This window comes from Mauremys reevesii, linkage group 1 (genome assembly GCF_016161935.1).
Source record: "Mauremys reevesii isolate NIE-2019 linkage group 1, ASM1616193v1, whole genome shotgun sequence".
NCBI lineage: Eukaryota > Metazoa > Chordata > Testudines > Geoemydidae > Mauremys > Mauremys reevesii.
Window position 1 is genome coordinate 195,057,201 of NC_052623.1, and position 12,647 is coordinate 195,069,847.

The 12,647-nt window shown below is 38.7% G+C and overlaps 1 protein-coding gene and 1 long non-coding RNA gene across 3 annotated transcripts in view; one reads left to right on the forward strand and one right to left on the reverse strand.

The window, feature by feature from the left end:
* LOC120397711 overlaps nt 1–12,647 on the forward strand; it is a 36,563-nt gene that overhangs the window by 5,300 nt on the left and 18,616 nt on the right. The gene's annotated exons all lie outside the window — the stretch shown is intronic.
* The window catches only part of ZNF654 (zinc finger protein 654), a 56,703-nt gene continuing 55,772 nt past the window's right edge, over nt 11,717–12,647 (reverse strand). For both annotated transcript variants that reach the window (XM_039523956.1, XM_039523947.1), the window contains exon 9: nt 11,717–12,214. In XM_039523956.1, coding sequence (XP_039379890.1) covers nt 12,207–12,214 — 8 coding nt within the window. In that variant the 3' untranslated portion in view covers nt 11,717–12,206. The remainder of the gene's footprint in view (nt 12,215–12,647) is intronic.

The following is a 12,647-nucleotide window of genomic DNA, read 5'->3' on the forward strand; positions in this document are numbered from 1 at the left end:
GGAGATTTTTTTTTTCCTGCCCTGGCCTCTCTCTTTGTTCAAGAAGGAACAAACAAAGAGAGCACAAACAAAACCTCGGATACCAAGACATTATGGAGGGATTGTCGAGGATCATTCAGCCCTCTGACTACTATCCCAGATTTGAAAGTATCTTCTTTTCCCATTGGTCCTTCTGGTCAGGTGCCAATTAGGTTAATTGAACTGATTGACCCCTTACAGGTAAGGGGATTCTGTACCTCTGGCAAGGAGGGATTTTATGTTACTGCATACATAAGGGTTGTTACCCTTCCATTTATATTTATGACAAGGTCAGACTTCAGGAAAAACTAAGAGTTGTTGAGTACTGGAACAATTTACCTATGGAGGTTGTGGAATCTCCGTCATTGGAAGATTTTAAGAACAGGTTGGACAAATATATCAGGAATGATCTAGATCCTGCCTTAGTGCAGGGGACTGGACTAGATGACTTCCTCATGTCCTTTTCAGTCCTACATTTCTATGATTGCACAAATTGTTTTCTATATACCATGCCCAATTTTTGTTTAAATCTATACCTACTTTAAGAGTCTTTTACACTGTTAGAGCAACATAAGGGTTCATAGAATATCAGGGTTGGAAGGGACCTCAAGAGTTCATCTAGTCTAACCCCCCTGCTCAAAGCAGGACCAGTCCCCAGACAATTTTTTACCCCCGTTCCCTAAATGTCCCCCTCAGGGATTGAACTCACAACCCTGGGTTTAGCAGGCCAATGCTCAAACCACTGAGCTATCCCTCACAGTGTATAAAAGCAGCCTTAACTCATCCACTTTGAGCACATGTATTATCATGTACCTTTCACAACAAACAAACAAAAATTAAGCTACAGATTCAACTGGAAAAGCAGGAATATAAAACATTACTTATGTGCAAATGAGATGACTGCTGTTGAGACCTTCATTTTTGCACTTCCATACAGTTAAAATTAATTGTACAGTCTTAAGGTTGCATTAAGGGATGGTTCTGCACAGTAATTTTCTTTAAACTATATATATCTATAGTTTCTTTAAACATATCTATCTATATCTATATCTATATATATATAAACATTCAGTGTTCACATTTAAATGTTTCCAGCTGGATGTGGGCACTTACATCTAACTTTAAAACATGAAGACTGATTCTGAATATTGTAGAATTCAGGAAAAAAATTAAGACCCCATAAAATCAAGTGATTTCTGGTCTTTCCACACCCATAATTTTCTTGTTCTGATAGACACCTTTTGGGGGAGAAGGATACTGCCACATGCATACTGCTCCATTCTTGCCTAATCTCAGACAGGAGCTAATAAAGCTCAGACAGGAGCTAATGAGCCTACTAAAGTAGGAAAAGCTTCTTTAAGTTCTTAGATGGCCATTCAGCTTGCTCATGTTCAGAAGTGATTTTTCTAGTGTTTATTGATATTTAAAAGGCCAATTTAAAAAAAAATCAAGCAATGACAGTATTCCTTAGCAAGACTATGTCAATACCTATTCACTAACCTCCGCTGTTTCTGCTGTAGCCCTCTTAAAACAAGTGGTTAAAAATTTTACCTCCACTTTCCCAAACTCAAAATTGACTATAAAGACTGCTCAAACTTTACATTAAAAATGCCTTTGTCTAGTGACCAAAAATGCAAAACAACATGTCCAAAGGTGAAAGCTAAAGAAAATTATTAACTTGTAAAAACAAGGGTGTATTGCAGAAGCTGTGTTAAAACCTTGAGGTGCACTTGTGCTCTGAAGAGTAACTACAAATGGCACTCTTATTAAACAGATCATTCCTGTTCTTATTCAGTCATATCTACTTAAATGGTCAGCTTGTCATTTACTCCTGTTGACACTGCAAAGCTTACTCGGATATAGACTAGCATTGTACTTAATAATACTAATGCATGAGAATGAATATAGTTCCAAACGTAGGAACAAATACTGCTGTTTCATGTGTACATCCCCAGTGACATCAATAAGGTTGCACAATTTGACTCAGTTGCCAGTTATAGTGCAGACCTTGCAACTTGGAAACAGCTTTTTATTTGAAAACTAAGCAAATTTGAGCTGGAAGTTACTGAAACTAAACAAACGTTGATCACATCATTTTTACAGTCACCTGGTAGAGTAAGCATTATACTTTACAGTGGGCACAACCAGTGACTACAATAAATGGTGTAAGTGCAAAATTTTAGTGTATTACATGGGAACACATTTAAATCATACTGGGATTTACATTAACCTCCTCTTTACCATTTTGTTATTCTATATGAAGTGTCCCAACAAAATGTGTCATACATATATCAGTCCACATTGTTTATATTAATACCTTATTTGTTGTAACATTGTATATTATCTGCAACTATGTACTATATTATGGTCAACAAGATGCACTACTTTGTTACTGTGCCAAACTTAACTTCCAGATTTAACCCCTTTTTCATGTTCATTTTTAGTTTTGACCTATTTTTAAAGCAGCCAGACTCTCCTGACATTCTATTACCCATTTTTCAAGTATCAGTGTTAATAGGCAATACAGAACACACTTTCAAAAACTAACCACCTTCATTGTATCAAACCTGGCTTTTGCTCTTTTCACAACATGAAATCTAGTCTTCTCAAAGCTATTCATGGTCTTCTATCTACCTACGCAGCCTCCTACATCCTCTTTCAGATCAAGCCTGCATTTAACATTATCATAACTTTCTCAATATCTTTGATGCTTTACTAATTGTTAAGAGCTCCACTCATCCAAAACTCTACGACCTTCACCTCCTTCCTTGACTCAGATCTCACATTTCCCCCTATACAACCTGGAATTTAAGTATTTGAATCAGGATTAGAAAACATGCCTTATAGTGATAGACTCAAGCAGCTCAATCTATTTAGCTTAAAGTGAAGGTTAGGGATTATCTGATTACAGCCTGTCTATATGGGAAATAATATTTGAGAAGGGACTCTTCAGTCTAGCAGAGAAAGGTGCAACATGATCCAGTGGCTGGACTGGACAAATTCAAACTGGAAATAAGGCATCCATTTTGAAAAATTAGAATAATTAACCATTGGAATACTTTACCAAGGTCATGGTGGATTCTCCATCACTGGCAACTTTTAAATCAAGGTTGGATGCTTTTCTAAAAGATCTGCTCTAGGAATTATTTAGGAGAAGTTCTGTAACCTGTGTTATACTGATCAGACTAAATCATCACAGACCCCCTTTGTGGCCTTTGAATCTATGAAAATAGAAAACCCCCATACTCTTTTGCCACATCTGACAGCTCTAGTAATCTGATGTTAAGTTAAATGGGAAATTTGGCATGCAAATTTATGCCAGCCACATGGGGTTATCAAGGAAATACAGTACACAAATTCCATCATAGGGAGAGAAGGATAGATGAAGCTCTGCATTTGACTATCTGGCCAAGAGTTAGTTCATATTTTTGGATGTTAAACTCCTGTAATTCTTTTATATGCTAACCAAAAGCCTTTTATTGGGTGCATCTATATATTTATTGCCCTGTTTGCTGAAACTAAAGTTTTGTCCTTCAACTGAATCTAATGTGTGAAGGGAAGATTAACTCAAAAAATGAAATGTAATCTTTTAACTCAGCTTTTTTGTTCTGATTTTACTAATATAATCTTGGAGCACAGAGAAGAGATCCCTCAACCTAATGAGAAGTGTCTACAGAAGTAGGTTATAAACAAAACTGGGTGATTCAGAAATACTTGTTATTTATAATGGATATGACCCTTGAAAGATATTTAACTCATTAACTGTTGGTTGGCGCAGCTGTTGGTAATAACTGGGATTGTAGATTCACCTTTTTACTCGAGCAGGTAAATGGAGGACCATAAAAGAAATTCCATAAGTAATTAGAAAAACAGTACACATGGTAAAATTAAATCATGGGAAAGTATTTTTCCCCTCAAAAAAGGAGTTTGTCTCAGACCTTATAAAATGAAAGAGGGTTGGAAAGTTAGTTTGGGAAATGAATACTGTCAGCATTCCTCCAGGTACAAAGGAAGGGAACAAACTAACTTCTCTTCACCATCTACAGGGCTTGCTAAAGTAGGTCTTCTTTCTGTGTTCTGTATTGTGCTAATTAATCTTTGATTAATAATCTGATTAAATAATTCAAGTTTGTTATTTGATAATGTCCAACCCTTATTAAATTTAAACACACAAGCTCATTTTCATTTTTGTAGACAAAGGAGTGGGTGAGATAATTTGGAGATTAGAACTTCAAAAGAGGAAATATTTCAGTTATTTTGCTAACCTGTGTTACTAATTTAGTGTTTGTTCTTTGGATGCTTTTGTTTTCCAAGCCTGCTTCAAGCTGCATTTTCCTAGTTTTGCATCCTCGTGAATAGGTCAGTAGCAGTGTGAGATGAAGTTAGTTAAATACTTATCCATTTTCCCACTACAAGAGACTACTTTGTTTTAAAGAATGAGATAGAACCTAGAATAAAACTCTATAAACAAGAATCAGCAAGACTACCTTTATGCTGGGAAAATTTAAACAGACAATTAGGGAACCATGAAAGCAAGTTATTTTCCCTATAGTAAAATCATCCAAACTCTACCATGCAGCCATCTGAATAGGTCATGGGTATGTCTGTCTCCAGAACATAGCCCATATGAAACACTTGAGTAGCCCTCTTCTGAGACTGGTTATTCAGGCCTTCCTCTGATCTTCAGACAAATTCTGGAAAGACATGAGTTTGAGTAACTTCCTTTGTACACGTGTGGAGAATGTAAATCTCCTCCGCTCATTCTTGGATATCTATACTGACTTCCTTCTTATTTCACAGCATTAAGGGAAAGATCTACTCTAAAAGATTCTCCCATTTGCCTCCAATTCCTCAATTGCTTATTTTCCTGTACATTACAAATGCTCTTTAAAAACTGGCTTTTCTTCACAGTGTGTAACAGATCATGGCTTTTCAATAAGTTTGTGGAGGGGATGGTATAATGGGATAGCCTAATTTTGGCAATTAATTAGTCTGACTATCAGCAGTAAATATGCCCAATGGCCTGTGATGGGATGTTAGATGAGGTGGGATCTGAGTTACAGAGAATTCTTTCCTGGGTGCTGGCTGGTGAGTCTTGCCCACATGCTCAGGGTTTAGCTGATCACCATATTTGGGGTCGGGAAGGAATTTTCCTCCAGGGCAGATTGGCAGAGGCCCTGGGAGGGTTTCACCTTCCTCTGCAGTGTGGGGCACGGGTTACTTGCCGGAAGATTCTCTGCATCTTGAAGTCTTTAAACCATAATTTGAGGACTTCAATGGCTCAGACAGAGTTTTGATACAGGACTGGGTGGGTGAGATTCTGTGGCCTGCATTGTGCAGGTCAGACTAGATGATCACAATGGTCCCTTCTGACCTTAAAGTCTATGATTCTATGATAATAGCCTTACCTGCTGAAACAGCCTTTCATTGCAACTGATTTAGTTTCAAGACTATTCATATCTCAGAATTCACTCTCTCTGGTGTATAATTCTTTCCCTACCTACAAGTCAAATCTTATTCACTTATCCTACTGGTTTCCCTATATTGACCCACTCTCCCCTATTTAGTATTCATCGTTACTAGGCAAGCTGCACCTTAGTCCGTTTTTGTGCACGCCTTTGATGACACTCTTGGCTTCCTGCACCCCTCTCTCTAGATGGAACTATGCAACCCTACCACAGGATATCTTGGCCGCATCCCCCATTTCACAACTATGTTAATCTGACTGGCACAAATGAATGACACCTGTAAGCTTTTTTCTTCAGAATCCTGTGACTGTGGTTGATTAAAAAGACAAAAAAACAGCTTATTTAAAACCAAGCATTATTTCTTCACCTAAACATAGCATGCAGAGCACAAGGTTAAAGCAAAATTCTACATGTATGATCCCCTTTACCTAATCCTTAATCTTTCATTGTAAATTTTGATATGTTTTTATCTAGACCAGCTACATCCATACCTAACTGGAAGACGCATGCGTGTGTGCGACACTCTGTATGCTTGTCAGCTCTCACTGAGCAGCCAAGCCCTGCCCCACCCACAACACACACACTTCCCAAAGGAATCTTCAAGGTTTTGGATCCTTTGATCCTAGGCTTAGCCATGGGAGAAGTTAACCATTCCATTTTGGATGGAGCCAGATAACTGGCACTCTCCAATAAACCTTTTCCCCATGTTTTCCCTCAAGGATTCTTATCCATGTCATTATTTTGTCTTTCCTGTTAAGTTCCTTTAACAACCCTTTTGATTCAAGTCTATGCACTCAGGCAGGATAATATCACACAGGTAATCTGAGATGTATACTATTTGTAAAAACCAAACAAAAAGCCCCAACACATTCTCCTTATCACTTTTCACTTCTATAAGCCACAAGTTTTGTTTGTACTTGCACAATATATTCTAATCCACGTCTTGTTTTTACATATATAAATGCTTCAATGTAGACACTCACTACCGGGTGGGGAAGGGTTCTCCCATTGCTTTAGTTCATCTGCCTCCCCAAGAGATTGAAGTGAGGTTGACAGAAGAATTCTTCCATTGATTTAGCAAGTCTACACTGGGGGTTAGGTTAGCATAATTACCTCTCAGTGGTGTAGATTTTTCACACCCTTGAGACACAAAACTATGCTGATATAGGTACCATCCTATAGACCAGGGGGTTCTCAGACTTCATTGCACTGCGACCCCCTTCTGACAACAAAAATTACTTCGTGATCCCAGGAGGGGGACCAAAGCCTGAGCTTTACTGCTCGGGGGGTGGGGGGGGGAGAAAGAGGGGGCAAAGCTGAAGCTCAAGGGCTTCATCCCCAGGCCGAGGGCCTGCAACCTGAGCCAGGCCACCCAGGGCCGAAGCCTTCAGGCTTTGGCCCTGGGCAGTGGGGCTCAGGCTTCAGCACCAGGCCCCAGCAAGTCTAAGCCAGCCCTGGCAACCTCATTCAAAGGGGGTCACAACCCACTTTGGGGTCCCCACCCACAGTTTGAGAATCACTGCCATAGACAGACTGAGGAGTGCTGATTTAGTTTTGTATGGATGCTATACTATATAGTATCATATTGCGTGCCAAGTAATGGTAGATACTGGGGTCAAATAATTTTATCAGGCACATTCCCAAAAAGATCACAAACTCACTTTATATTAACAACAAAGACAATGTTTTATTGAACAAATCTATGTACAGTACAAAAAGGTTTTTAAAATGAAACACTACTGTTGATTTATTGCAGTTTGATGGCTCAGTTTTAATTTGTACTCTTATATAAATGAAAAGTAAAATAATTTAACATTCAACAAGGAAGCACTGATTTCCTTTCTTGCTGAACCTTTAATAGCTTTTACAAATTAACAGAGTCCCAAAATGCATATGCTGCATTTAGTCAGAAAGGTGTTATACAGTACCAAATAAATTAAAAAAAAATAACACTACTATCCCTTTAAGTCTTTCATCCATACCACTGATGTTAAACAAGAAAAGTAAATGAGTACAGCTGAACCTTCACTGTGATATTAAAATCACAAATTTAATGTTATAAATTATCCAAACTATACAATTTATAGTTTTTTTTTTAAATGAATATGGCTAAATAACCCAAGTACCAGTAACCTTTCCCCACAGATATGACCATTTTCAACCTACTTAGCACAATTTGTGGAGGGTGCCTATCAAGCAGCAACTTTTGAAAATTAGAATTTACATGACCTTTATAATGGAGTGGGTTCAAGTAGTAACAGATGAGCTCTAGAAAACTAACCACCAAGTCAAACCAAGTTAAGTCCACTTGGAGGAAGATGATTAAAATATGATAATCTGCACAAAAAGCACACAGACCTTGATCCAGCAAAGCACTTCGGTGCATGAATAAACTTTAAGCACATCAATACTGCCATTAACTTCAATGGGACTATTTGCATGCTTAAATTTACACATATTCTTTGCTGGATCAAAACCATATATCAATGTTGGAGTAAGTGTATTTTAAATTACACAATCTGACACTTAGTCTTGGGAAAAAAACAAATGCTAGATTTGGAACTTTTTTAAACTCTAAAAATTGCCAGCTCAATTTAGGATGGTGTCTTAAATGTCTCTGAATCCTATAAAGCATGTATAATAATCCCACACATTAGAAATATATTTTATTTTCAAATTATAGTTACTTAATACTTCAACTGAGTATGCCAACAGGTAACATTTTACAGAAGGGACAACTACATGTCTTTTGAACTAAAATCTGTACTTCAAAATGTTACCTGCCACTTACTTTAAGCGTTCACCTAAGTGAAATAAAATCTAGATTTTTTCAAAATTATATATACTGAACACGTGATATAAACAGACGGTTGTGTGCAACACAAGCATCTTTAAACAAAAAATGAGTTTAACAGGTAGAAAAATTATGGTCACAGTTTTATGCATGTACATAGATGCACAAAAGCTACACACTTTAAACCAAGAAAATACAAATCCCAATCATGTTTTTGAAGCAACACGTGGCACTTTAGTGCCAACAAAAAAGCATCAAAGATTAAGTACACTTAAAGATTTAATACATAATTTTTTTTCATATCTACTGACCAAGTTTTCAAGTTTTTATAACTTAAGACTCTAAAATAACCTTTATTTTTTCCAGATGTATTTAAGCAATTTAACTAGACTAAAACTGAAGGTACAAAACAAAGGAGAGCCTGGGAATATTCTAAAGAAGATACCCAGGTTCTTAAAAGTTAGTTGGGTAAAAACTTTGCAGTAGATAAGTGGAAGTATGGAAATGCATTTGACTGACTTGTTCCTTTAGTTCCATTTATTTAAAAAGCTAATAAATTTTATACACAAGATGCACTTTATCTTGTAAATATAAAGCAAAAAATGTGTTCTTTGGTGCCTCAAATGTCATGCAGATCTTTCTAGAAGTGCCCCAGACGTTGGTATTAATGTAATGCACACATACCTGTGATCATAATTTTATACCCTTTTACTTTTGGCCAAATCCAAGTTAGAGAAGCATTTTCTAGGATTGAAGTAGTAAGAATCTGAGTTAGCATTCTTTTTTTCCCTAAGTGAGGGGAAGAGGAGGGAGAAGTTACATGAACATCTATTTGATTTTACAGAGGATTCCTAGCAGAGTCATTTTTCAACTATAGTGTTTTAAGTGCCAGAAATATTTAACAGCCTACTTTACAATGAAACCTTTCTATGTTTGCAAATGTGAATTGTTGCTACAATGAACAGATCCCGTATCCATATTTTTAACCGGTATCAATTCTTACATAATCTGTTGAGTAAGCAAGCTGACTGCCTTACTATACTGTACACACTTTGTGATGAATCATTCAACGAGCAAACTAATTGAGCTGGGAAAGCCCTTCTGTGTTGTCCTAGATTACTGTGAAAATTTGACTCATGCCCACTGTTTTTATCAACCATACCTTCTGCCTCTCTGAATGTACCCAAGCTTCTAGCCTACAGCACCAAGCAGGGTCCGAAATAAACAGTTTGTATGATCTACAAAACAAGGTAGTATTGTTAGTGGGTAATTTTTCATTGTAGTTGAAAATCTGAGCACTTGCAACATTCTCCTTTGATGAAAACTCTACTCCTGGGGGAATTCTGCGCCTCTGTGCATGCGCAGAATTTATGTCCCCTGCAGATTTATTTGCTTCCCTGCAGAAAAAATGATTTTCTGACAGGGAAGCAACAAGAGCAACCATGAGACCCTGCCTAGCAATATGTTTCAGGTGCCCAGGGCAGCTAGCAGAAAAGTAAATCACTGGGGGGCCGGAGCCAGGGCTGGGGAAACCCCAGCTGATGGCACCTACCCTATGCCGGGTTCAGCTGCTAGTCCCAGCTGGGCTGGGGAGGACGGGACTTCCTCTTCCCCTGCATGGCATCTGGGGCTGTGTCAGACCCACCCCAATTTCTCCTCTGGCTGTAGAAAGCTCTGAAAATTCACTCCTCCACGCTTCCAGCACCCATCGCTCCTCAGCTGCAGGGGGGAGGGTTAACTGTACAGGGAGCTGCTGCTCCCCAATCCGCACAACTCTCTTGCATCCAGACCCTCTCATACCCAGACCCTCCTGCCGAGCCTCACCTCCCACCCACCCAAAACCCACTCCCTCTGCACCTGGACAACCTTGACGAACCACCAACACCTGAAATCCCACCCTACCAAGCCCCAACCAGCTGCACCTGGATCCCTACCCCACTGAGATGCACTCCCCCAGCATCTTGACCCCCCACTAAGCCTCCCACACCAAGAGCCCCCACTGAGATTCCCAACCACCTTCACCTGGACCCCCCTCCCCCGCAGAATCCCATTACCGTTGCACCCAGAACCCCCCTCAAGAAGCTGCCATGCATCCAGATCTCTCCCACACCCAGATCCCCCACTGAGCTGCCCGCACTCAAATTGCCCCACACAAATCTCTCAACCCAAACCTGGATTGCCCCACACTAAGCCCCTCCACACTTGGATCCTGCCTTGCTGAGTCTGCCTGCACCTGGTGCACCTTGCATGGAGGGGCAGGACTCTGGGCTGTTTTTAGGGCAGGTCCTGTCCTTGCACTGTGTTAGGGGTGCACGCCGAGTCCGTAGCGTGGGGTGGAAGGGGAGCTGCACAGTGATCTACCACCTCCTGTGCTCCCCAATGCCATGCTGGAGCCTCCACATTTATTGCAGAATTTTAATATATTGTGTGCAGAATTCTTATTTTTTTGGCACAGAATTTAATTTTTGATGCACAATACCCTCATAAGTAAGACTCAGGAATGCCTTTTTTTGTGCGTGTCTTTATGTCTGTTACATAGAGGTGACATATTGAAACTTTCCATCCTTACAGACTAATTCTGGATGTCACTTTTACCAGCAATCTTTTGCTGGCCAAAGTACTTAAACACTTTGCTTTCCATTGCTGAGCTTTTTCATTTGTTTCTGATAAGGACCACCACCTTTTTCAGAGAGACTGCTACTGCTGGCTGTACTGTTTTAAGGTTGACCTGTTAACATTTTCCCATTCCTCCTTTACATGACAGAGCATTACTTGGTAAATCAAAACTCAATGCTGTATCACTGCAGGGCGCTGAGTTTCTTCATCTATTTTTGCTAATAACTGACATTCTTTGCTTTGTCTTCTGTTGTTCTATCTTCATTTAATTCACATTTTTCATGGACAGAATTGAATAGAGACGTTTTTCTATCAGTCATACTAAGAATTGAAGGACCTTTATATTTGGATATTTTAGCACTATACTCCAGCTCAAATTCACCTTTCTTCACTCCGTGCATACATTTATTTTTTAGCCTCAATCTGTACGTGTTAGTCCCAGCAGCTGTTGTACACATTACTTGTGTTAAATCTCTCACTATCTGTAAGGGACTTTTTATTTAACGTATGTGTAGTTTTGCCATATACGGTACTTTAAGTGGGCTTTTAAATGCATCTGAATTGTGTCTTGTACAGCTGACATATCTAATATCAGACTGTTGATACAATTTTCATTTTATCTTCTGTACTTTAACTTTTTGGCTATTGGTACACACTGTCCATCTTAGACTTTTCTCTACACTCTTCATTTTGGATTCTGAACACAAAATTTATTAAATGACCTCCATGATTTTTTGTTAAAGACACAAACTTTGAAAAAAGAATGTCCATTTCCTCTATCAGATTTTTATCCATACCATGAACATAAATGTAATGTCTCTGTAAACTAAATCTTTTTAATAATGTGGAGCGAGATCCTTTCAACTTGCATGGATAGGAAGGGTTTCTCTTATTACAACTTTTTAATCCAGTGGCACAGGTTACAGTGGTGTTTCTTTCTCTAAGGCAACAGCCACTTCTCTTCTCTGCCTGCTCAGGTGAGTGTTTTATTTTTCTTAAGCGCTCATGTCAGACACACTCTGCTGCTGTTCTTTGATCATACACTGGGAATTCATGGGGCTTTCTGGATAACTGGTACTTTGGGGAGTTTGTAGCAACCTTTCGGGACTCAAAACCTGCACAGCTCCTACTAGTCCTCTGTGAGTTCTATCTAGAAAATGTGCTTTGTCTTTTATCAAGGTCACATTTTTCTTTAGTAATTTGAGTCTGCTTTATGATTAAGGCCATCTGGGAAACAGCAAACTGATGCTTCTTCATGTAGTGTTTTCTCACACCACTCCTCAATTGATACATCTTCCCACAACATTTAATCAGGCACCTGTAAAACAGATTACGTTTGTTAGATTTCATTTTGTTTCCATGCAAATAGTGCTTTAAATTGGAATTTTGCTTCAGTTTGTCAACATGCCTAGTTCTGAACATGCAAGTAGAAAATGCATAGATTAAACTAACCAACTCTGTCTTGTCTGAATGAGCTCTCATCAAAGCTGTCTGCTGATTTTCAACTCATTTCTTTTCCTAAACACTTAGTTTGATTGAGTTTATCTTCTGGTTTATTAAAATACTTGGTTTTTATTCACGTCATTACCATTCAATTCTAGTACAGGTTCGAGTACACTGGAATTGGTTATGTGCTCTATTTGTCTTTTTTTAAATTTGTTCTGCCTTGAGACCTGTTTCCAAGGACCATTTCTCTTAGTTTCTATCTATCTTTTAGTTCATATCTAAACGTATGCATATAGAAGCATTGT